The 26,040-nt window shown below is 36.9% G+C and overlaps 1 protein-coding gene across 1 annotated transcript; it reads left to right on the top strand.

Moving 5' to 3' along the window:
• Nucleotides 1-1,771: 1,771 nt before the first annotated feature.
• LOC311301663 (immunoglobulin-like and fibronectin type III domain-containing protein 1) lies at nt 1,772-25,985 on the top strand (the record flags this gene model as incomplete). Its single annotated transcript, XM_084426939.1, has 37 exons — nt 1,772-1,808; nt 2,282-2,404; nt 2,672-2,811; nt 2,941-3,040; nt 3,178-3,219; nt 3,313-3,364; nt 3,464-3,653; nt 4,981-5,094; nt 5,182-5,350; nt 5,427-5,761; nt 5,809-6,231; nt 6,565-6,706; nt 6,820-7,113; nt 7,196-7,495; nt 7,591-7,770; nt 7,964-8,092; nt 8,174-8,253; nt 8,308-8,539; nt 8,991-9,284; nt 9,410-9,691; nt 16,291-16,474; nt 16,860-16,883; nt 17,580-17,766; nt 17,859-17,976; nt 19,132-19,812; nt 19,903-20,027; nt 20,725-20,866; nt 21,191-21,484; nt 21,795-22,091; nt 22,204-22,383; nt 22,473-22,601; nt 22,716-23,024; nt 23,114-23,199; nt 23,580-23,772; nt 23,893-24,189; nt 25,456-25,782; nt 25,908-25,985. The coding sequence occupies 37 exons, from the start codon at nt 1,772-1,774 to the stop codon at nt 25,910-25,912; spliced, it is 7,236 nt and encodes a 2,411-aa protein (XP_084283065.1). The 3' UTR covers nt 25,913-25,985.
• Between the last annotated feature and the right edge of the window lie 55 nt (nt 25,986-26,040).

The raw sequence follows: 26,040 nt of genomic DNA, 5'->3' as shown, positions 1-26,040 counted from the left end.
ATTTAGCGTGAGTAACATGTTTGTACTGTAGTAATACAGTAATACAGCATTTTCTCCACCATACAATATATTTTAAAATTAACTGCATGCAATTTAGCAACACAAGTCATCCATCTTTTATTAATATAATATTCTAATATCGATCTAGCTTACTGCAGTGTACAACAAGTGTCTCATAGCAGCCACAGAGCAAATGCACAGAGTAACGTTACAACATAACTTTCAACACACTCAAATGTATTTTAGTATGATTGTTTTTAACCTAGTAAAACAGCGCTGCGTTATTATTTAAATTTTTGTCAAACAAAGTGACCTGTGTGTGAAGAAATTCAGCACTATTTCAATGGAATGAAGTAAAGCAAGTGAATTTAAGTTCAAACGTAACTAACAATGTTCAAGTTCAGGGAAGAAGGAGCTCGGACGTTAAAAGTAACGTTAATCTCAATTTACTCACCATCCTATCATTCCAAACCTCTATGACTTACTTTCTTGCATGGAAGACATAAAAAGTTAGGCAGAACTTACAATTTACATACAATGAAAGAGAATGGTGAGGCTGTCATTTAGCAAAAAAATTAAAAAATAATAATAATTCAAGATCAAATCTGAACAAAAAAAATCTAGACGGATTATTTTAAACGCACTCGAGAGGCAAAATTGTTTATCTTGTTTGGATGTGTTTTGTCTTTGTGTACTAGAGAGAAAAATTTGAGATAAAGTGAAAAGGGGAGGCATTTGGATAGACTGTTACAGCTTGACGCCAGAACTCTCAAGATCGATTGACAAATGTTCAGGAAAGATGAGCAATCTGAATAAAGGGTTAAGGTTAGGACCCCAGATCCTCTTCATCCCAGCATTATAGTACAGGACCATTGCTTCAGCTGCTGAAGAAAATCATTTCGAATGTGCTTATTTTCTCTTACAAAGCACCAGAAGATTGTGTCAGACTTTTTGTTTTTGAGCTAGGCAGACCGACTAGTTTTAAGGCTCACATAATTTATCTGTCAAATGTTGGATAACTGTTTCTTTCCCCTTTGGCCTTGTAAAAGCATTGCTGAGGATCCTGTGAATCTTGGAATGCCAATAAGTTTTTTACCAGTCTAGAATTACGCAATGATATGCATCCAATCAAATTCTTAATATATCTTTATTGGTTAACTTTTTTAAGGTCACAGCATGATGCATCTTCTTGAGAACCATTAGGAGCAACAACAAAAACAATTTTTATTATATATGAAAAAATATGCCGATTTAGAGAAAAACAAAACAATCACAATATTACTGTTGTGATTACAGCAGGAATAGGTCGCTGAGAAAACAGTGCAAAAAAAACATCTATGCAAAAAATGAATGGAGAATGTAGTTAAAATGATACTTTAGGTTAGGATTTACCAAACAAAGAAATCTTTTGGTGCATCAGCACAGTAATTATTACTATCTGAACCCAATTTAACGTATTCAGTAGAAACAAACATTCATGCTCCACTTTGCTGTTCTCAGCCATTTGACTTTGATGTTACTTTCATAACAACTTCTAGTTAGTGTGTGTCGTTGTGTCGTTGTCTCGGTACAACTGTACAAGTGGTTGGAATCATCAGTGTGTTCTAGACCCTGTACCCCAGTGATTAAAAGGCAATCCCTGACTTCTTTTTTATGCCTTACTGTTTTACTAAATAAAAGCCAACCTTGGTATTTTTTTTTTTCATATACAGCCTAAATTCATAAAGTGACCACTGGAACAATATTGGAACAAGGGTAAAACATTCTGAAGATGTCACAGCCTGCAGAAGAGATTCCTGGTGGTCAGGGTAAGCTATATTTGAATCAAAATACTGTAAATGCAATTATTTACATGTAATGTAAAATGTTAATTAAATATTTCCCAGACAAAAATGTAGGCCTAGGCCTATATTGCATGTGTTTGAAAGCTTTTAGTACATCAAAACCTCAACATCTGCTAAGTTAACAACCCAATTTTAGAGCAGTTTCAAGTCAATTGCCAAAAGAACACTGTTTTAGAAACACAAATTTAACTTTTCACACACATATAATAAATGCACCCTCAAGCCTAAAACATTTATGGTAGGTAGGTTCAAAGTGTTTTCTTAATCTGTTTGTTTTATACCCCTTTATTTGTTTTGGTCCAAACTTTAAAGGAAACATTGCCCTCATGTGGTTAAATGAATATCAATTGTAAAGGCAGTGTATCTGGCAGTTAAATTTTGAATGACATATGCATATTTAATATATGGGTGGTAATCACATGATTTAATGATTTAAGTGGAGATCAAGAAGAGATCTAGAGTGCCTGGTGTTATGATCACCCAGTACGTCAAGGAACTACCACGTGGAAAAACTACACCTGATTTCAGCAGGAAGCCAATCTCCTTGACAGTGCAAGAAGGTATCAATAATAAATGTTGATAGTTAAAAAGCATACATATATATATATATATATGCCGTATTTAAATGAGTTGCTCTGCTCAGTTGTTACATTTATGGTACAATTGATATATAGTCTATTAGACTATATTCTGTGGATTAGATTAAACATTTATGTGTTAGTTGAGCAGTCATTTAGCTATAATGAAAAAGTAATAGCTTCGGGTGGTAGATGCTTCATAAGCATACAACTCAGAAATGATGAATGGGTTGCCTTTCTCCACTGCAGGCAAGGTGGCCATTTTCAAAGCAATGGTGAGTGGAGATCCAACACCAACTGTAACATGGGCTCGCAACAAGGGTGACACTTCTGATCCAGAAAAATATAAGCTAAAATATGATGAAAGGACTAGAGAACATGCTCTAGAGGTAAGATACTGTACCAAACTCCAAAGATTTGGATCTGAAATTACAACATTATCATACAGAGCAGTATACTACGAAGATGGGTCCTTCTACAGCAAAAACGTGTTTAATTTGTTGTGTTGAAAACAACAGATACTAAATGTGCAAGTAGACCAAGCAGACACGTACAAATGTTTTGCTACAAATCCATTTGGAAAAGCGGTGTGCACAGCTGCATTGAGTGTATTTTCAGGTAGGCAACATATTTTCATTAAACAAAGGACAACATTCAATAATATTACCACATTCAATGTGCATAACTAGGCAATTAGAATATGTTGTATAACCTGATTCTGAATGCATGTGGTAATTACTTTCTCTGTCTTTTAGTTGGATTCAAGAAAAAGAAAACTGACACATCCTCAAACAAAGGTAATCTAAAATGATTAATGAATGTATAGATTTTGTATTGATATTGTATGATATTTTCTTCTGTTTTGATCATTTTGACCATTTTCTGTTAAGATGGTCAAACCAATGATCCCGAGGACTTCAGGAAAATGCTTAAGAAAACCAAGTAATTGTTTTACCACAAGGAATCAAGTGTTTCAGAAATGTCTCTTATAAAAGCACAGCTGCTTTCTCTCTAATCGAAATGAAAAAATCTTCCATCTAGAATTGTCAAGAAGAGAAAAGAAAAACCCAAGAAAGAGGGAGAGATTGATCCAAAATTCTGGGAAGTGATGCTAAGTGCCAAAAAGGCAGATTATGAGCGCATCTGTCATGAATTTGGAGTCACCGACTATCGCTGGATGCTAAAACAGCTTAATCTGAAGAAAAAGGAGAAGGAGGATGAACAAGCAAAGGTAACTGTCAGGAATTTAATTATCTGAGGCTGGGTTGTCAGTCAATTTCCACTCTTTTTGATTTGGATAGTGAAACTCTGCCTTGAGACACTTCTGTAATTGCAACAGTGCTTTTGGTCAATTTCTATAATAATTTACAGTTGTTTTTTAAAGGAGTCATAATGTTGTGTTACCTTGGATACCCAATGCTCTATTATAGTCTTTCAGGCACTTCTAAAAAAGAAAAGTGGAAAAAAAATCAACACAGAGCCCCTCAGACCCTTATTTCTAAAGGCATTATTGTCTCGCGAGATCTGATGCAATGTTTTGGCTGTCGTGGACGGTCATTATAATAATGCAAATGAGGGGCGCGTTGATTGGTCGTAGAAAAAATACACCATTTCCAGATACATTCTTACAGAAGCCCCACTAACTGAAAGCTATTTTCAAACTGCATGTTTTGCATGAGTTTGGCTAATAATGTTTAGTGGTATATTGTTTTCATACTTGCATTTAAACAGTTTTAGCCACTGAGCATGGACTCCTGTACCGTCACTACTGTAGCTGCTAGTGTAAAACAAAGTGGAAAGATGTGGCTAGCATTCGTAGAGTCCATTCCCCGTGTTTACCGGCTCGAAGGTAACGTTACATACAATAGCCGCATTAGCAGTTAGCTGCTATTTGTTAACCACAGTAGAGCAATAAAAACACAGTTTTACCTTTTCAATTTCTGGCAAGTCCCTGATGGTGGGGATGGCACCTTTTAGATATTGCCCCAAATTTGTAAATGATTCCGGTGTAAAATGTTTAGCGCACACACCTAACAATACGCCACTTGAAAGAGTTGTTGGGACAGCGTCATTAAAAATGAATTTCCTCCACTGTTCCCTGATAGTTTCGTCCGTTTTTGGTAGATAAAACACATTTGCATGTTGTTTGTGGCAGTCAACCACAGAGCATCTCAGGTGTGCACTCGGTTTCTCCATCTTTCTCGAGTCGACTAAACTGAATCTGAGGGGGAGAGGGGGAGAGGGGCGGGCTTCCCGCGGCATAGGTTTGCGGTGTCCATATTTGGTATATCCTCCCCCGTCTTGACGTCAAGAGGGGGAAGAAATCAAAATCTCGTTTTTTCGTGCGCGTGCACGTGGCCTATTTTACAAACCCTGAGGTAAACAAACGCTTCACTTTTAAATATCGGCTTCCCGGCCAGTGTACAATCATTATGCAATCATAACATACATTGATTCTCGTGGAAAAGTGAAATTTCTACATTATGACTCCTTTAAAGAATATGAAAGGCAAAGTCTTAAATTTACTTCTGAAATCCAATTTATTTTATGTCTTACAGGTGGTTCAAAACATTGACAATATGAAGCAGATTGAAGTGAAGACAAGTGGCAGAGCTGAATTTGAGTTTGATATGAAGCTTAAGGACCAAAACAGTAAAATGTGTCTGTACAAAGTAAGTTCTAATGTTTTTACATTGATAACGAACAATGTTATCCAGCAAAAAAAAAAAAAAACACTTAAAACTCTTTACTCTTTCCAGAACGGTGAAATGATTGATTATGGTGATGGCACTGATGATTCCTCTAAACATATTATGAAGAAAACTGGTGATAAGTACAATTTTAGCATTAAAAATCTTGATTTAGATGATAGTGGACTTTACCAAGTGGATGTTGAGGATGTCAACATTTTCTCAACAATCTTAGCAAGTAAGAAGTAATTTTTTTTTTTTTTTTTTTTTAGCATTTTCAGTATACATCTGCTTCATTAATCATTTCCCCACAGTTCCGGATGTGGAATTCGATGGTATGCTAAAAGATGCTAAAGTGGTTGAGGGGCAGGATGCAGTGTTTGAGGGTGTTTTTTCTGGTCCTGTACCACAAATCACCTGGTGTGCCAATGACATCTCTGTTGAGCATGGAGACAAGTACAATATCACAGTCTCTGAAGACAAGCTCAGCCACAGATTAGTAGTAAAGAACTGTAGCCAAGAGGACAAGGGCATGTACACGGCTATTGCTGGGATTAAATCATCCAGGGCCACCCTTGCTGTTGATGGTAAGTCTTCAAGAGGAACAAAGAAACAAACCACCATCGTCAGCATACTTCTGCACTGCAATGTATATGAATCAGAATAATGTTCTATCATTTCTCTATGCCACATCAGAGGATCCTAACGCCAGGGGGAAAGGTCGAGGTGGTGCAATGGATGGAGCAGGTGATCTTGCAAGACGTCTGGCAGAAGAACAGGCAAGAGTGCAGAGAGAAAAAGATGAAGCAGCTAGGAGAGGCAAGGGTACGGATGGGAGTGGTGATGGAGCGGATGGCCATGATGGAACTGATGGTCGTGGTGACGCATCAGATGGACGTGGTGATGGAGTGGATTGTCGTGGTGACGCAGCAGATGGACGTGGTGATGGAGTGGATGGTCGTGGAGGACTTGGGTTGGGAGACGGAAGTGGAGGAAATGCAACAGGGAAGTACGAACAAGGAGGAGAGGGTACAGAAGGAAGTGGGGAGAGTGGAAAGGGTTCTGGAATGGGTTTGGGAGCAGATGGATCAGCGGTTGGATCTGGTGGAGACGGTACAGGTATGTTCATGGCAAAAATGTACAAAAATTCTGTCAGCCTTTTACATTGCTTATTCTTCAAGTTCCATGAATAACTTACCACTTAGTCAAAGTCAAGTTATTATAATTCATTCAAATGCATTCGTTCCAGATGATAAAGTGCACTTCGCAAGTGGATTATCAGACAAAAATGCCCTCCGTGGCAAACCTGCAGAGCTAGTGTGTAAACTAAATACTGACAAAATCGATGGTGTGTGGTATAAAGATGGAAAGAAGGTAAGTTTGTGTGTCGTAGCAGTACATCACTGACATCACTGACAGAGTTTGACATTCATGTAAATCTTTTTTCATCAGCTGACTTCCAAAGATGGAGTGGTCATCTCTAAAGATGGTGGTACACATAAGCTCATTATAGAGAACTGCAAGGATTCTGATGCAGGTCTATATCATTTTGAGGTTAATGGTTGCAAGACAGAGGCCATGGTGAGAGTGGGAGGTAATTACATTCCAATTTTCTTTTTTTTACATTTGACTAAAGCATAAGGAAGTTACTGTCAGTTTGGAAATTACAATTATATTTTCTGCTGTATATTGCTTCTGTTTTCCCAGATCTTCCAGAATTCGACCCAGACGCTTTGCAAAAGTTCTCTAACCCCGTGATAGTGAAAGCAGGCCAGAGTGCATCTTTTAAGATGTCATTTCCTCCACAAGCCTCATTGCAGATTAAATGGTTTAAAAAAGGCTCTGAGCTTCTTGATGGAGGTTCAGTTAAAGTGGTGAAGGAATCAAACCACAGTCGTCTTCAAATGAAAGACTGCCTGCGATCGGATACTGGTCAAATCAAAATCCAGCTAAAAAACCCTTTTGGTTCTATTGAGGCTTTATCAAGTCTTATTGTACTAGGTGAGTACAATATTTGCAATTGAACTGTTTAAAGGTATACTGTTGCTATATTTTAAGTAATACACATCTGTGCCCCTGACAGACAAGCCGGGTCCACCACGAGGCCCACTAGAAGTGAATGAAAGCACATCTGCAGTCCTTGAATTGAAATGGAATCCTCCGAAGGATGACGGTGGCTCAGCAGTGACAAACTACATAATTGAGCGTCAACAGGTTGGGCAGAGTACCTGGAAAAAGGTTGGGGATATTTCAGCTAACCATCTAACCTTCAGAGATAGAAGCGTGTCCCTTGGCAAGAGGTACATCTATCGCATCTATGCTGAGAATCTTGAGGGCATCAGTGAGGCGATGGAGAGTGAAAAAATCATGGCTGGCTCATTAAGTAAACTCCTTAAGTCTTTACTGCTGAATTTTCCATATTGAAGAGAAGTACTTAAATCATCTAATATTTATGCCTATATTACTATGTGTTGGCAGTGTTACCTGGTCCACCAGCCCCACCAAAAGTGGTCAGTGCATTCAAAAACTGTATTAACCTAACATGGACTCCACCAGAGACAGACGGAGGGAATAAAATCTTGGGCTACCAGCTAGAGAAATGCAAGAAAGATACAAACCAGTGGGTGACTCTGAACCCAGTTAGTGAACCTATCCAAGGTATTGTTTTTTTTGTTTTTTCAAAGTTCCACCTTCAATGAAAAGCACTGACTTTCAATTCTAGGCTGTAAAAATGTTGAGTCTGGAAAACAATTGCTAGGGCAAATCAATAAATAACCATTAGCAAGCACCTTGCCTGAAGTTCAAAGACCTCAAAATATAAGATAAAATAAGTGGTCTCTACTTCTTACAGCTCTGAAGTATGCAGTGAAGGATGTGTCTGAGGGGTCAGAGTACGAGTTCAGAGTATCAGCCATTAATATATCTGGGGCTGGAGAACACAGTGCTCCCTCTGTGATGGTCTGCGCTAAAAACCCCAACAGTAAGTCACAGACATATATCAAGAAATCAAGATAATCTCTAATAATTGCAAACATATTTACTAATTTTGACCAATTTCCAGTGAAGCCGCATTTCAAAGATCCTGAAGACTTTATGGTTGTGAGATCGGGATATTCTATCAGAATCAAAATTGATTATGAGGTAAACGTGCACATCTAGACATACACATTTTACACATTCCTTGCCTCTATGTAGTCAATCGTCATCTTCAAAGAATGTGTATTTGACACACAGGGCTCTCCACCACCAGACATTACGTGGCTTAAGAATGGTGAACCTGTATCTCCCTGGAACAAGATAATTCATTCTGATGGCACGTGCACGCTTGTCGTACCCTCCTCAAAGTACGACGATTCTGGTGTTTACACCATTGTGGCTAAAAACTCAATGGGGCAAGCCAGCTTTGACATAGAGGTCAGAGTAACAGGTAAAGTCATCATGCTACATTATGTAAACTATAAAAAGGTGTAATTTTTTTTTTTTTTTTGTTGCTTTACTCACTTTCATTCATATTAGTGGGAATGCAAGTATGTAAATGGTTTAGTTTTTTGCTGCATACAAACTCTAACCTACAAATTTGGGTAGCATCATTACAGGATCTAAACTTCACAGTAAATAAAATCAGCAAGAGAATTGAATTGAATATTATTTAATACAATTCAACAAAAACAGAAATCATGAAGTGTAACTTTATCTCCTGTTGCAAACATTCATTGCAGGATCCAAAGTAATTTTGCATGCTTTATGCCTGGGTGAGACCACACCTTGAGAGACTAGAAAAGAGCATTTGTCAAAGAAACAAAGAGTTACTCATAAGTGAAAATAACTATTGGATAAATATTCCTAACACTATAAAATTACTCTTTATGCGACTGCAGATGAACCCAAGCCTCCAGGCCCAGTGGAGCTAGAACAGCTGGTTTATGGTAAAGTCATTATCAAGTGGGGTCTGTCTCCAGACCACGAAAAAGATGACCGACTGCACTACATGGTGGAAGAACATAACTCCAACACACGCATTTGGCGCACAATAGCCGACCACCTACTCTGTACTACCTACACTACCAGCATTCAACCAGGTCGAGAATATCACTTCAGAGTCTATGCAAAAAATGATATGGGACTTTCTGATCCTTCAGATTCACCAACGTGGGGCGTAAACAGCAATAAAGGTGGGTAGTAGGACCACTACCAATGTAATCTATTGTATTGCACAATGCTAAATACTGAGAACTTTTCTTTCCTTCCTACCAACTAGTTGTAGCACCCTCAACTATGCCGCTTGTAACCAATTTAGAAAGGCCACCTTCCATCCTGGTTCCACTGAAATACCACACTCCACCAAAAGGATACCAGTGCTACATGACTTGTGCTGTACGCGGCTGCCCCAGCCCATATATTGCATGGTACCATAACGGGATTTGCATCAACTCTGACAAAAACTACTACATCACAAATATATTTGGTGTCTGCTCTATGTACATCCTCAGAGTTTGCCCCGAAGATAGTGGCGAGTACAAAGTGGTGGCAGTCAACTCATTTGGCAAGGCAGAATGTTCTTCAACATTAAAAGTGAAAGGTATGACAGGTGCAGTGATTACTTAAGAGGCTTGAGAAGTGTTTACCAGAGTCACCTGATTTACATACTGGTTTGTCCTTTGTGATCGAGTCATGTTGCTAATAATTTAGAACATGGTTACGTAATGCAAGTGGGCAGATTGGTCTATAGCCTATGCCAGAGCCCATCAAAATGTGACCTGCGGGGCAAATATGGACCGTCAATCATTTTTATGCGGTCATAGATTGATTTAGACAAATTAGCTTCACCGCTTAATGCACAAGAGCGCTTTCTGTGCAAATCTCTATGCTGAGATCAGAAGCACTCAGTGGTCAGCAATTAAAAATAAAAAACGAATCTTAGAAGACAGATTACATTAATGTCCGCAACACTGTCCCTTTTGACAAAATTAAGAATCCTGTGTGTACTTGCATTGCATTATCAATTCCAATATGACTTATTTTGAAATGCAACAACAAAAAATTAAGCTTGAGTAACTATACTTGCATAAACTATGTTTCAGTTCTGAAAATGAAAATGCTAATTACTAAAAAAAAATTAACTCTCATTTGGATAATTTGGCTCTCTGAAAAAGTAGATGGAGAGCCATGGTCAACTCAATGCATTACACATGTAAATCAAAGTACTTTTACAGATGCGATTTTCTATTCAGCTTTTACAAAGAAACCAAGGTTTAAGACAAAATGAAAAACTCCTAAATCAACCAATCTTGTTTGCATAGAATAGGTAGTAGTCATTCATTTTATTCTTTCTTCTTTTCTCCTCTCTATATTTCAGATTGATCTTCATTCTGCTGGACGTGGCAATTTTTGCTATGCTTCTGCCACAACTAATTTCATGCATACATTTTAAGCTAGGGCAGTGCATGCATATAAATGAACATAGCTGAGGTGGATTGCAATTGAGAACACATACAATTTCCTAATATACCACAATATGTACTACCAAAAAATATAAGCAATTAGAATGTATTTAAGGACTTCTCAATAAAAAATAAAACATTTGACAAGCACAGTTTCTACCATATTATTCTTTGAAATTTTAATCATCTCCAATAAAGTCTAGTTGAACCAGTGAACTATACTAGATATTATTCTTGAAAATGGTTGAAAAAGCTTCACAGACATTTAATCGCACACACATTCCACTACTCCAGCATTATCCTTCTGGTTGAAAGTACAGAAATTACAAAAATCCAACTGACATGACAAAAAAAAAAAAAATCCAAAGACATGCAGTAGGGTCATTCCGTGTCAAATCAACCAAATTTAGCATTCTGTATAATGCAACAAAGATGGCTAAAGTCAACCAATTTTTCTGATCGACCTATCTATCTCTGTGTATAATGCCATCTTTCTAAATACATTTTACCCTCCCTGTAATTTGGCTCCAAATCTTAGGTGAAAATTCTACAAAATAGTAGATTACTCAATAAATATTCATTCATGGCATTTCATATTTTGCCTTTCTTCTTCATATACAGTATGTATGTCATTCACCATAAAATAAAACATTTGAGCTGGAGACTTATGGTAGAGTTGACACGGAATGACCCAGCACTCAATTCAAGTCTCAGCATGGTTCCTTACATAAACAACTCCAATGTCCGTAGGCATCCCTGACTTCTTAGCAGTTGAAACTGAAACCACTATCAAAAAGCAATCCAGAATGTAAGTTTACCCAAATCAAAAATATAACCTTTTAATTTCAGTAGTCTGAGATTTTTCTAATTCAATTCAATGAATACATTAAATGTATATTGTAACATTTGTACAATAACAAATACAAAAGCCTATAATGTTATATGTCCTACTGTTTGGGCTTACATTTACATAAGCTACTACTGTACTGAATTTGTAGGAGGGACTGACTCAGATGTGATGACCATTCAATGACTGATGTTCTTCCATGAGTATTTTAAAGAATATCCGGACCACTTTTTTAACATGATGTAAGTGAATGGGGACTGGCTGTTGTTATACTCCAAAATGTCAAACGGACCCACAAACATATGACTCTGTCATTGAAGTGAGTCCTCCTTTCCTATCATTAATACTGTTGGGCATTATATTCTTCAAAAATATTTTTTTTTGTGTGTTTCACGGGGAGAAAAATACATACTAGTTTGGAACAACATGAGCAAATGTGACTTTCATTTGAAGTCAATAAGGATGACTATCATTTTAAATATGAACTGTCTTCATAGATGGGGCTAGGACAATGTCAGTAAACACAGTCTCCCACAGTCTCTTACATAGTTGCTACTGACTGACAGCTTGTGATACACTCACCTGAAATCAACACTGCCTCGTCATTGCTCCTATAAAGCAACAACACCTGCTGGATACCGGTATTCCGCGTGCATGAACGGAGTGTTCTCGCCATCCAGGGAAAACAAGACAGCGCCCACGCGCACTTTTAGATTTACCGCGCTTCTGTGACCTTCCACCAAACCAAACCAGTGATATTTTAAGAATCGCGCATGCGCATTTGCGGTTGCGCTTTGATCCCTCACTTAAGTTAAACAAAGGAAAATGTTGAGGTGAATGTAAGATAGGAAGAATTGTTTGTATGTTCCTATTTCATTATGTATGTTGAAGTTGGAATAATAATAATACTATTTAAAAGGAAAATAATGATGAAATAATAAGGCAAGGCAAGAAGTTATGTCTCTGGAAGATTAAAAAAAGAGAGATGTAAAGCTAATTTTTATCATGGCAATTAATACAGCTACTACTAGCCGCACTCCTCATCATACATTTTTATAGCCTAAATTGGCTTCCCTGATATTGATAGCGCTGCAGTGATGATATATTTTTGTAGTTACACTGGAAGTTACACTGGTCTCATTGCTTCCCTTGACAAACCCCAATTAGATTTTTCCACTGGCTTTTGGATAATTGCATGAAATAATTAAGCTCAGTGACCCTTCAAAAACTAACGCAACTTTTAATATTTTTTAAGTCTAAATAAATAAACAGAAGTAAAAAGCTAAATGTTGGCTATAAATGAACTACACCACTGTCACATGACTTTAGCGTCACCATCACAAGCTTCCGACAACTCTTTAAGTCTTTACGTTAAAAAATATCTTATTTCAGGCATTTAGCTTAGGGTCGATGGAAGCATGCTAAAATGCTAACTAATTTCCAGGTTTTGGCCTACAAAAATACGTCTTCCCTGCGGCACTCTATTGGTATCGGGACAACGTTTCAAGTCATAAGGTTATGTATTTTATTGGGCCCAAATAATGTGACCAATGTTTGTGAGAGCTGCTAAGCTGTCTGGGCATATAAAGCATGGTCAGCTCCTGTGCATGTGAAATGGCACCTGCCTTCTGGGGCTACATACCCAACACATAAGTCATAATATCAATTTATTTATTTGTGCATCATTGTTATAAATAGCATGTCCCATTAAAACAAGAATTTAACATAGGCTCTCATATCGCCAAACATTGCCATACAAATTACAATATATGGTGAATTACTGAGATGAGTGCTGCTATTGTGGTACATTCCAACATCACTTAGCTTATTTCTTATTTTACACCTAATGTAAGGTCATTATATTGAGATGGTTTTAGATGGTATAACTAACTTGTAAACTAGGCATAAATTAGATCCTTTTGTTTTCTGGCAAAGGTGAGGTTTCTGGCATCTTGTCCCTTGCAATGGCAAATGAACAGTCATCATAAAAGTAACTTGAATGTCACCCTCACTATTTACAGAATAAGTATGACCATGGACCACGGACAGGGCATCTGTCTCTTTGCTGCTGTAAACCTCACCCAAATAACAGATTTAATGTGACAGCTAATATGACTGCAGTGCTTGAGAGGTTTCAATTTGGCCCACTACTGTTTTATTGCTGAACAAAATAGAGAGACCGCAATAAATTGTGGTTGTCGAACACGGTTGTGTTGACAGAGCAAGTTAGCTACAAGTGAAGGTGAGTTGCTTCTCGTTCTTTCTTCTTTTACTTCCTTTTTTTCAAATGAGAACATGAAAATATACAATATGATACATCATCATGTATTAAAAAGTTATATGCAAAATCGCAGATTTCAGGCTTGGTTTATAAATGGGAAGATACCTAGATCTGATTCTAAGTAGCGATGCATAGATCAGATTCCAGATGGTACTCTGTTGTGATGTTGTGATGTTAAATTGCTTTCTTACATATAAATAATCGCAAAAGTCAGACTGAATACATTTTCATACTATAGTAGCGTAGTTACTGTATGTTGAGTGGGTTATCAGTAAAAGATCATTAAATACGGTACCTTTTCTTGTAAATAGTTACATAGCGATTCTCCTCATATACTTCAAAACGTTTGAGAGTAAATATTATATAATTTTATAATTTCATTAGTATTTTAAATACGATTTGAACTCCAAAGCCAAAGCATAATTGGTCTGGTAGCACATCTCTGATAAGTTTATGAGGTATGTGACCGATCAAAGGCTAAGGGTTAAAGCTAGCCTACTTGTAAAATCATTGAAAAGGATCCTGTCAATCTTAACATGGTGTTAAAAAGATTTCATGTCAGTCTTGTGTTACTTTACGTGCAGAATGTATAATATCACATCCTAATATATCTTTATTGGTTCAGTTAATGCCATAGTTTTTGGTTATTGACTAGACAGCATGCATCAAAACAGTATAAAGTTATTATTTACGTACATGTACATAGCATTTTACCATGTGCTTAAAGGTACGGTTTACAAAAAGTTTGACAATGTTTTTTACAGAGGGCATATTGCTTACATTTTACTATCTTGTAAAAGGTGCATTCATGGAACACTGATTGACGTCCACAGGCTACTTAGGGACATATAGCTGTCAGATAGTGTTTCATATTCCTTTTTCACACATACTGTATCAGGCCTTCATCCGTGGATATCCCATATGAAAATACGGTTCTTAATGACAAAAACAAGAGTCTCTCTGTGAAACAAGAATAAAACAAATGCAGCTGCTTTTTAGAGTTAATCATATCCATTTGCTATGGTGAGTAATTGGCTTTAATTCAATTTTTTCTAATATGCTATTGGCAAACTGGGACAGAGCTTCAGTTGCTCACTTCTGTCCAGATATTGTGTGACATGCCCCCTGAAATGATGTCAGAACAAAATAAGCCCTTTTGTGTGATCGCATTTTAGTTTAGGATTCAGTTAATACTGATTTTAGTAACGGAATAATAAAGACCTTTATTCAGCCTATAAACTGCTATAAAGACAATTATAGTAATAATGATTACATGTGCAATTTAATGTTTTTTGCCCTCTCTTTTCTCTTTTTAGACACTGCAACCATTACGAATTCTGAATTTAAAGGCAAATCTTGCATTTTGAAGATGTCAAAGCCAGCAAAAGGAACGGGCGGTAAGTTAAAATCATGATACAAGACATGCCAAATGACAAAATTCTTTAAACCATCTGAATCATTTACTGTAGATTTGCTTTGTTCCATCATCAATGGCCTTATTAAAGGTGGGGTATGTGATTTGCAAAACGGCCAGCGGATTTTGAAAATACACAACTCAAATTGTCCTACCTTCTTACCTTTGACTCCACCCATTCGAAGAACATGAGGGGGATGGGGGAGGGGGGTATGGTACGACCGTTTGATTGACGCACTTACTGTCCAATGATTCTAGGTGGTCTTGGAAATGATTGGCTGGAGTTTTTCCGAGTCCTGCCCGTTCTACAGATGATTAAATTTCTTAATTTTCATTTCAGTGCTTCTAACTCAGTTGACTGTAAGTGGGTTAGGAATAGGATTTCAAGTGATTTTGAAAAAAATGGCCAAAAAAGAGAATTACATACCCCACCTTTAAGCAAGCAGTAGATGTCCGGATCAGGAAGTATCCATGATGGAGGTTGTGATAAAACATCGCCATCATGTGGTCAACAAAAAGTCCACAGCTTCAAAGATCCTGCAACACTTTCCTGAAGCATGTTGCATGGATTTATGTGAATGACTTCACTTCATATAAATTAATGCAACATGCTTCAGGAAAGTGTTGCAGGATCTTTTTGTTGACCGCATGCCATTTGATGTTTGTTGGCCTTGACTCTGTACAGATCCAAGAAAACATAGGTCTATTCCACTGTTTTACCAAATTAAACATCATGGAATTGTTTTTGAAAATACTGTTCTGCTACTTCAGTGGCAATTAGGAAGAGATCCAGAGTGCCTGGTGTTATGATCACACAGTATGTTGAGGAACTGCCACCTGGATGTACTACTCCTGATTTCATCAGAAAACCCATAGCCTTGACGCTACAGGAAGGTAATTGTTTTCTTCATTTTTTACCATGGAGCATTTGGATTGATAATAGAATTTAAACATGATCATTTATTTAAAATTTTTGTTTTTTGTAATTTAATATATCTGTACTAAAATCTATCTATCTATCTATCTATCTATCTATCTATCTATCTATCTATCTATCTATCTATCTATCTATCTATCTATCTATCTATCTATCTATCTATCTATCTATATATATATCTGTCTATCTATCTGTCTGTCTGTCTGTCTGTCTGTCCTTGATATAACATCACAGTTACCTGTTCTGTTTAATTTGCAGGCAAACGGGCCTTTTTCAAAGCTGTTGTTAATGGAAATCCAGAACCGGAAGTTTCATGGGGACGTAACAAGGGAGACATCTCTATTGATCCAACAAAATATGTTTCACGATACGAAGAGAAGAATGGAGAATATATTCTGGAGGTGTTATCAGCTGTTCCATTTTTGTTCTACATGTTTAAATTGTACCATTAGTACCAATTGATATTGGTAGTTAAGAAGAAGATAATATATTTAATATAAATAATTATTATAAAAAATAATTTATGTATTATTTATATAATTTATTTGTAATTAAGTTTATTTCTGTGTTTTGCTTTCCTTAATAATATTTGGTTTGGCTTTTTACTTCTTTCTTTAGATACCAAATGTAAATTCAGATCAAGCAGACACATACAAATGTTTTGTTATAAACCCATTTGGAAAAGCTGTTTGTACTGCTGCACTAAATATCATTGAAGGTAGGAAATTCATAAAGTTAATTTGAACATAATGCTCTTAGTAGTCTTCCATTTATGATTAAAATAAAAGTATCATAGGCATGAATCAATCTGTTTCTCTTCTTTTCAGTTGGATTCAAGAAAAGAAAGCCAGGTATGTATGTAACTCAGAGCTAATGACGCTTGAAATGAAATAAACAAACGACATATTGATCTGTTAAAAGAGTTCAGTGTCAAAATAACTTAAAATATGTCTAATATTTCAGCCCCTAAAAGTGACCCTGAGGAGTTCAGAAAAATGCTGAAGAAAACGTAATGTATCACTGCATCATATATTTACATTTTATGCATATGCAACAAATATGATGCAATGGGGGGAGAAATAATAAAGTAAGGGAACCAGGGTTAGTTAGTTATCATAGTAAATATTTTTCAGGGTGGGTTTTTATTTATTTATTAGGGCACAGAAAACCTATTGTACATTTCCACCGTTATTAAAAAAGGAAAAGGATACAGGTGATTACATTCACATTGACCACTGGGGCATGTTGTCACACTACATTAAGTGGGAGTTGTAATAGATGTGTTTAAGCAACATGTTGACTACTTAATGGCTTAAAGTAAAACAGTCATAAAACAAAACCATTTATCCAGATAAACAGGTTCTAAGAACTTAAAATCTACCTTAATCATCTAGTTTATCACTGATTTAATGTATGCCTTATTGTGTTCACTTGTTTACTCAAACCTTAAGCAAAAAAAAAAAAAACAACAACAAAACAGATAAAGATAATAGCCCAAGTTTCCTTCTATACATTTTACAGTAACTGTTGTGGTACTCTTCATTCAGGGCCGTGAAGAGAAAGCAAAAACAAACGAATGAGGGTGAAATCGATCCAAAGTTCTGGGAGGTGTTACTGAGTGCCGCCAAGAAAGATTATGAGCGCATTTGTCAGGAATATGGAGTCACCGACTTCAGGTGGATGTTGAGAAAACTCAACCAGAAGAAGAAGGAAAGAGAGGCAGAACAGTCCAAGGTCTCTTTTGCTTTGAGTAGTCAATTGTATACACTGCTGTTTTTTATACATATGGCGTATGAAAAATCTCTACTCTTTATTTTTCTCTCAAGTATGTTGAAAAAGTCCACAGCATGAAACCTATTGAGGTAAAAACAGATGGAACAGCAGAATTTGAACTCGACATGAAGTTGAAGGATCCTAACAGCAAAATCCTCCTCTACAAAGTAAGTGCCCTCATTAAAATAGCCTCAATGTCATTAACAATACTTTAAGAGTAATGCACTTCAATTGACCCTTACCAGGATGGGGAAATGCTTGACTATGGAGATGGAACTGATGATTCCACAAAACATAATATGCAGAAATATGGTGAAACATACTTGTTCAGCATTAGAGATGTTGGCCCAGAAGATGCTGGGTTATATCAAGTCGACGTAGAGGAGGCGAACATGTTCTCAACTTCCCTAAAACGTAAGAATTTATAAAACCAATGTTTGTTTGTTTTAAATCTGTAAATATTAATAGTAAATATTAATTCTATTAAATAGTACAATGTTGCTATTTGGCAACACACAATATTTGAAGCTACTGCCACACTACTCTTTTACGCTGCTTTAATTTACACTCAGATTCATTTTTACTTGTTATAACCTCAATGTTTAAGAGTTGTTTTGCGCCTCCAGTGCCTGATGTGGAGTTTAATGGCATACTGAAAGACACTAAAGTGGTTGAGGGGCAGGATGCAGTGTTTGAGTGTGCCTTATCGGACCCCGTGCCACAAATCACCTGGTGCGCCAATGACATCTCTGTTGAGCATGGGGATAAATATGACGTCATAGTGTCAGAAGACAAGCAAGTCCACAAACTAACAGTGAAAAACTGTACAAAAGACGACAAGGGAGTCTACACGGCTATTGCTGGGCTCAGGTCAAGCCAGGGAACTTTAGTTGTGGAAGGTAGGATTCTTGTTTTATTTGACCTCTTAGTTGAATTGTGTTTGGATGCACTTTAAATTCATTCACTACCGGTCAAAAGTAAAAAAAAAAAAAAAGAAGTTTGTAAAAAAAAAGGTTATACTCACAAAGGCTGCATTTATAAAAAATACAGTAAAAACAGTCATATTTTGAAATATGATTACAGAAATATGATTATAGTTTTCAATTTTAATATATTTTAAAATATAATTTATTCCTGTGATGACAAAGCTGAATGTTCAGCATCATTACTCCAGTCTTCAGTGTCATATGATCCTTCAGAAATTATTTCAATATGCTGTATTCCAAACTTTTGACCGGTGGTGTATTTTTGCCTGATCAAAGTATATCATTGACAATGTATTGTATAGTATAGTGTGGTGTTTATTGCAAGTGATACTGTTTTCAGATGATCCCAATGCCCATGGGAAAAGTGCAGATGAACTAGCCAGACGTTTAGCTGAGGAGAAGGACAGACTGCAAAGGGAAAATGAAGAGGCGGCCAGGAGGGCACAGGCTGAAAAAGATGAAGCAGCCAGGAAGGCCCAGGCTGAAAGAGATGAAGCAGCCAGGAAGGCCCAGGCTGAAAGAGATGAGGCGGACGGGAGGGCTCAAGTCGAACAAGATAAGGCAGCAAGGAGGGCACAAGCTGAGCGAGACGAGGCGGCCAGAAAGGCTCAGGCTGAGCAAGATGAGGCGGCCAGAAAGATTCAGGAAGAGCAAGATGAGGCGGCCAGAAGGGCTCTGGCTGAGCAAGATGAGGCAGCCAGAAAGGCAAAGGAAGAGCAAGATGAGGCGGCCAGAAGGGCCCAAGCTGAAAGAGATGAGGCGGCCAGAAGGGCCCAAGCTGAAAGAGAAGCTGCTGAAATGATGGCAGTCATGGCAGCAGGAAAAGGAGGTGGACAAAATGGCAGCGGAGGAGATGGGAATGAAGGTGACGGAACAGGGAAGAACAGAAAAGGAGGAGATGGTCCCTTGAGAGATGGAAAAGGAGATGGGTTTGATTTAGACGGATCAGGTGAAGATGGATCTGGTGATAAGCGCAAGAAGCGTGCAAGAGTCGTTGAATTGGTTCCCAACAGCATCATAGGTACGTTTTCATGTCTGAAACTCCATAGTCAATTGATTCTCAGTGGTGAGATGATGTCATTTGACATATTTCCTGTGCACTTTTATCCAGACCATGGAGTCCACTTCCTGAACGGGTTGTCAGATACTGCAGCCAACGTTGGAAAATCAGCAGAGTTGTCCTGCAAACTTAGCAGCGAAGATAAAACTGGATTATGGTACAAAGATGGAAAAAAGGTACAGTATTTTATTATATTTATCCTACTTTGCTAAACAAATGTTTAATATAAAGGAATGTAAATTATTATTGGTGCTCGATCATTAAAAATGATTAAAAATAAAATAAGAGTTCAGTGTTATATTCAAATGTTATATTTCATTTTATAATAAAAATAAAATAAAAATTATTGCAAATGTAAAAAAAAAAAAAATTCAGGATTCTTTTTAAGGAACAGCATTTATTTGAAATAGAAATCTTTTGTAACATTATAAATGTCCTTACTGTCACTTTTGATCAATTTAATGCATCCTTGTTGAATAAAATAATTTATTTATTTTCTTTAAAAAAAGTTGTTCTTACCCCAAACTTTTGAATGTTAGTGTAACACGGTTTCCATAAAAATATTAAGCAGCACAATTGTTTTCAACATTGATTATAACAAGTTTCTTGAGCACCAAATCAGCATATTAGAATGATTTATGAAGGATCAAGTGACACTGTCACTTAATTGTGATGGTAAATTCAGCTTTGCCATCACATTAAATAATAAATATATAATTATAAATATACATTAAATCATTTTAATATTTCACAGTATTACTGTTTTTACTGTATTTTTGATCCAATAAACACAGCCTTGATGATACAATTATGACCAGAATATATATATATATATATAATTATTATTATTATTATTATTATTTTATGCATCAGTTAGAGTCCAAGGATGGAATTACAATTGTCAAAGATGGGGCTCACCACAAACTAATCATCCATGACTGCCAAGAAAGTGATGCTGGCAAATACAAGTTTGAGGCAGAAGGACGTAAATCAGAGGCTACATTAATTGTTGAAGGTAAGGTGTTTTTACTTTGCCATATATAAAGCTGGCAGTAAAATGCCAGTCATTTGCCTTAGCCACTAGAGGGCAGTGAGCAATGTTGGGGGCAAGTAGTTGGAAAAGGTGTCGGGTGATAATAACCTCTCACATGTAGAATTAGTCAGGCACCTTAGATGATATTCTATTTTGATGTGATGCCTTCATTAAATGAGTATCTGGACCCATAAAAGAGACATTGCTGTGTGAACATTTATTTCCTTCTATGAATAAACAACACCTCTACCACCCTGCCCTGGATTATATCAAAGCAATTACAAATGATCTTTACTCTCTCTTCAGATCCACCCAAAATAGATGCAGATGCCTTGAGTAAATTCTCAGAGCCTGTTATTGTGAAAGTGGGAGAAAATGCTTCCTTCAAGCTACAGTTTTCAGGAAAAGAACCAATTAAGATTCAGTGGTTTAAAGAGGACGAAGAGTTGCTTCACGGTCACAGTGTCAAGATTGAAAAGTCTTCAGCTCATACCCGCCTACTTCTTACTAAGTGTCAGCGCAAAGACACCGGAGAGATAAAAATCAAAATCAAGAATGAATTTGCCACTATAGAGGCAACATCAAAACTGATTGTACTTGGTATGTATTGCAAAGATCAAGAAAAGGCCTAAATATTGTATGAGAGCATATTTTGGAAGAATATGAAATGCACAGACATCATGCATATTTGTAACATACAGCTCTTACAATGCTTTAGCTGTGTGCATGCAAATTAAGGAACCAATACTAAAAATATCAAAACTGCAAAAAGAAGGACAACTCTGAGATAGACTGACTGAACTAAGCTATTTGGTTGTTGGAAGACTAGTCAACTATTCTATCGTCGTGACCCATCACTACTATTTATGATACTACTACAGTATATATGATATTTTTTTGTTTTTTCCAGACAGGCCAACCCCACCACAAGGACCTGTAGAAATTGTAGAAAGTACGTTGTCTGCCATTGATTTTAAATGGAGGCCCCCAAAGGATGATGGCGGTTGTCCACTGACTAATTACAACCTGGAGCGGCAGCAGCTGGGACGAAACACCTGGACTAAAATTGGAGACATTCCTGGACAGCCTACCTACAGAGACAGAAACATAGATTGTGGCCGAAAGTACTGCTACAGGATCCGGGCAAAAAACTCGGAGGGCTTCAGTGACGCCATGACAACTAGTGATATTGCTGCTGGGGTTTTGGGTGAGATTCCTTATTTCTGTCCATATTTTGATGTAGTAAATTACCAGTTGTTTGTCTTTAGAAAAAGTAAATGCGTTTTAAACATAATAAAATGCGTTCTTTCTGTTCCCAGCATTCCCTGGTTCTCCTGCTCCTCCTAAAATAGTCAGTGCCTTTAAAGACTGCATTAACTTGGCCTGGCTTCCTCCCTCCAGCACTAGAGGGGGAAGTCTCATTGGCTACAATTTGGAAAAGCGCAAAAAGGGCAGCAATTTATGGAGTCAAGCAAACCCAAAAGATGATCCAATCAGAGGTCTTTGAAAATTAATTTAATTTTAATTAAAGTAGCCTAGACTTGTCTCATGAAACAGCACAATGTTAATTTTTTCATATGATATCTAGACAAGAAATATGCAGTAAAAGATGTAATCGAAGGTGTGGAGTATGAGTTCAGAGTGAGCGCTATTAACACATGTGGCCCTGGCGAACCAAGTGGGCCCTCTGAATGTGCAATTGCAAGGGATCCCAAAAGTAAGACAAGTTCGTACTCAATGTCACAATATACAGAAATGATGACTTGTCAGATAGAGTACAAAAAACATTTCTTCATTTTTAAGCAAATATTTGTGATGTCATTGCCCCCAGAGCCTCCTGGTAAGGTCAAAGACCTCAGAATAACTGGATCGAGCTACACCAGTCTGTCTCTTTCCTGGACTAAACCTACAGAAGTCAAAGATGAGGAAGATGAAGCAAAAGGCTATTTTGTGGAAATCAGGCCCGCAGAACAAGTCGAGTGGAGCCGTTACAATACAAACGCAGTAATTCAGACTTCCTTCACTGTTGTGGGATTGAAGTCAATGGCCATGTATTGGGTTAGAGTGATCGCCACCAATGAAGGAGGAGAGGGGCTTCCACAGAGTTTTGACAATTACATCATCGCCATGCCTCCTCCAGGTAAAGATTATATATCACTTTGACTTTAACTTTTAGTTTCACACGAAAATAAGTTAATCAGAAATTTTGTTTTGTTGTTTTTTTTTCAGTAAAGCCAAAGTTCACTGACAAAAAAATGAAAAGCTTTATGGTTGTAAAAGCTGGAAACACAGTTCGTGTCAGCGTCAGTTTTGAGGTAGAGTATCAAATCATTATGACAAAGCCAAAATAGTTAAAGAGGACCTATTATGCCATTTTACAGTCTTGATTTTCTTTTTGGGGTCTACTTGCATAGGTTTTCATGCTTGAATGTTCGAAAAAACACATTATTTTTCTCATATTTTACATTGTTGCATTACCTCTCTACCCCAGAGTTTAGTTCCTGTCGAAAACCCTTCTTTCGAAAAGCGCACTGTGCTCTGATTGGTCGACTGGACCAGTATTTTGTGATTGGTCAAAAAAGATTCAGAAATGTCACGCCCCTTACCATAACCACAAGTTTCAACACACTACTAAGGAAACTCATCCCCCATCTGTTTTTTGTATAATATATATTGACTTTAATTTTATTCACAGGCCTCTCCTTTACCAGACATCACTTGGCTAAAGGATGGTGTTCCAGTTTCCAAACATGTGACGATTACTAGTTTTGAAAAAGGTTCTCAACTATTTATTTACACATCAGAGCTGTCTGACACTGGCCTCTATATGGTCAATGTGAAGAATATGGTGGGCCAGGACACCTTCGCCATTGAAATAAGAGTCACTGGTAACAGTTCTAATCTTTCTAATCAAATTTCTTACCTAAAACTTCTATATATACTGTTTGAATGACTAGCTGATAAATTGATGGTAACTATATGGGCACCTGTTTATTTTTCATCTTCAGATGACCCCAAGCCTCCAGGTCCAGTAGAACTGGAACAGAATGTCCATGGCTCCGTGACTCTGTCATGGACTCCTTCTCCCGATGAGAAACGAGACAACCATCTGCATTACATGGTGATGAAGCGGGACTCTGTCAAGCAAACATGGCGCACAGTGGTTGACCGCTTGTTCAACAACAAATTCACAGTCATTAACATCTTGCCTGGAAGAGAGTACAATTTCAGAGTGTTTGCCAAGAATGATATAGGTCTCTCAGAGCCTTCAGTGTCTCCAGTTTGGGGAACCACCAAACAAAAAGGTTTGTGGATGACTTTGTTGACATTTTTTGGTTTAGTTTTTTTCTCGGTTTAGTTTAATTTTATTCATACTACCCTAGTGAAAAATAAATATACTAAAATGTATTTGAAATATATTTATTTTATGCTAAATATACTACAAATACATTTACATATTGATGTACTTAATATAAATACCCTGCAATTGTACTTTTAGTATTCTAAATTTGTATACTTAAAGTCTGCTAAATTGGAACAACTAATGCACTTTAGTTATCCGGATATAGTGCTGAGGTGAGGTCCAACTAAAGATATAGTTAATTATATTTGATTGTGCTAAAGTGGAACTATTGAGAGTATCATTTAGGGCCACTTGAAATATCTTGCATTTACTAATAGGGATATTAAAACACATTTAATATTAAGAAATGTGCATTGTGTACTCCAAATAAAGTTTAATTATAATATTTATTTCAGTAAGTCTCAAGCGATAAGTCAGTAAATATATTCATTGATTTCTAGTATACTTAGTAGGAAATAAACGTATTTGAAAAAACATTTTGGTGTAGGTTTTTTTTTCACTAGGGTATGCATGCAGATTTCAGGACCTCATTGCCACAGGGACATTTAGAATGCATATGCAATCATATACATTTTAATCTAAAATCTTGATGGTGATAAAAAAAAATCCATTGACACATGCGTCAACTACCAAAATAAATCATTCTGAAAACAAATTATGTTTGGGCAATCAGTGGTCTAAGCTGCAGAACCAACGGTGCAGTGGTCTAGGCTACTTTCCATTGAACAGGCACCTTTTCCCAAAGCAATTTACAGAACACTAATTGCTGTGAGTCCCTTGGAGAAGCCAGAGATAAGTGTCTTGCTCAAGGGCAGTGATGATAGAAGATCTATGAAACTCTCTTTATGGGTCACCCTTATCCAGGTTCATACCTCTGGGATTTGTGTTGCTGTCTCTGACACATAGCAACTAAACTATCTCTGCCTTGTCTTGTTCTGAAAATGTTGTACCAATAAGGTTGACAGCTGCTATAAGGCTATATTACACTAGCTCTGGATTATTCTTTTGCCAGTGATGGTCTGCACTTTTTGTGCTTCATTTGCTCACATCCCTCTAGCATTTACTATACCTTTACTTGAACAATTTTACCCAGATGCTACAAACAGTGATGTTGCTTTTCTTGTGAGGTGACCAAAATAAATATTATTAAACTGAAATAATCGCTTTTTCATTTGAATTTAATATAAATATTCTCTATCATTTTCAGAAAAATTCACATACAGCATGCCTGTTTTAAGGACCCTCGACTTCCAGGCAGCCCCCAAATTTATTGTCTCCTTAAAACTTCACAATGCTCCGCCAGGTTATGAGTGCTACATGAGCTGTGCTGCAACGGGCAACCCAACCCCACATATTACCTGGTACCATAACAATGTCAGCCTCAACACAAACCCCAACTACTACATAACAAACGTGTGTGGTGTTTGTTCACTGCTCATCCTGAGGGTTGGACCCAAAGACATGGGAGAGTACAAAGTTGTAGCCGAAAGCCCTCTTGGTCATGATGAGTGCTCCACCATACTTAAAGTCAAAGGTATGTTTTCTATTTGAATATTAATTCTGCTATTTATAATTGTGCAATGAGGTTTGTCATTAAAATGACTTACATTTGAACTTTTAGGTATCTAACTACAACTTTTTTGTTTTCTTGTCTTACAGAGTAAAGAAAGGACGACTTCAAAGAACATTTTATGTGATCATATTTCTTGTGAAATAGATGTAGTAACTGATGTTCTCTTATTAAAAATAATAACCTAACATGTATGTATTCAATATCTATCTATCTATCTAT

The sequence above is a fragment of the Rutilus rutilus genome, assembly GCF_951802725.1.
Source record: "Rutilus rutilus genome assembly, chromosome: 12".
Classification (NCBI taxonomy): Eukaryota; Metazoa; Chordata; class Actinopteri; order Cypriniformes; family Leuciscidae; genus Rutilus; species Rutilus rutilus.
Note: the sequence above shows the minus strand (reverse complement) of the source record. Positions and strands in the feature narration are given on the sequence as shown.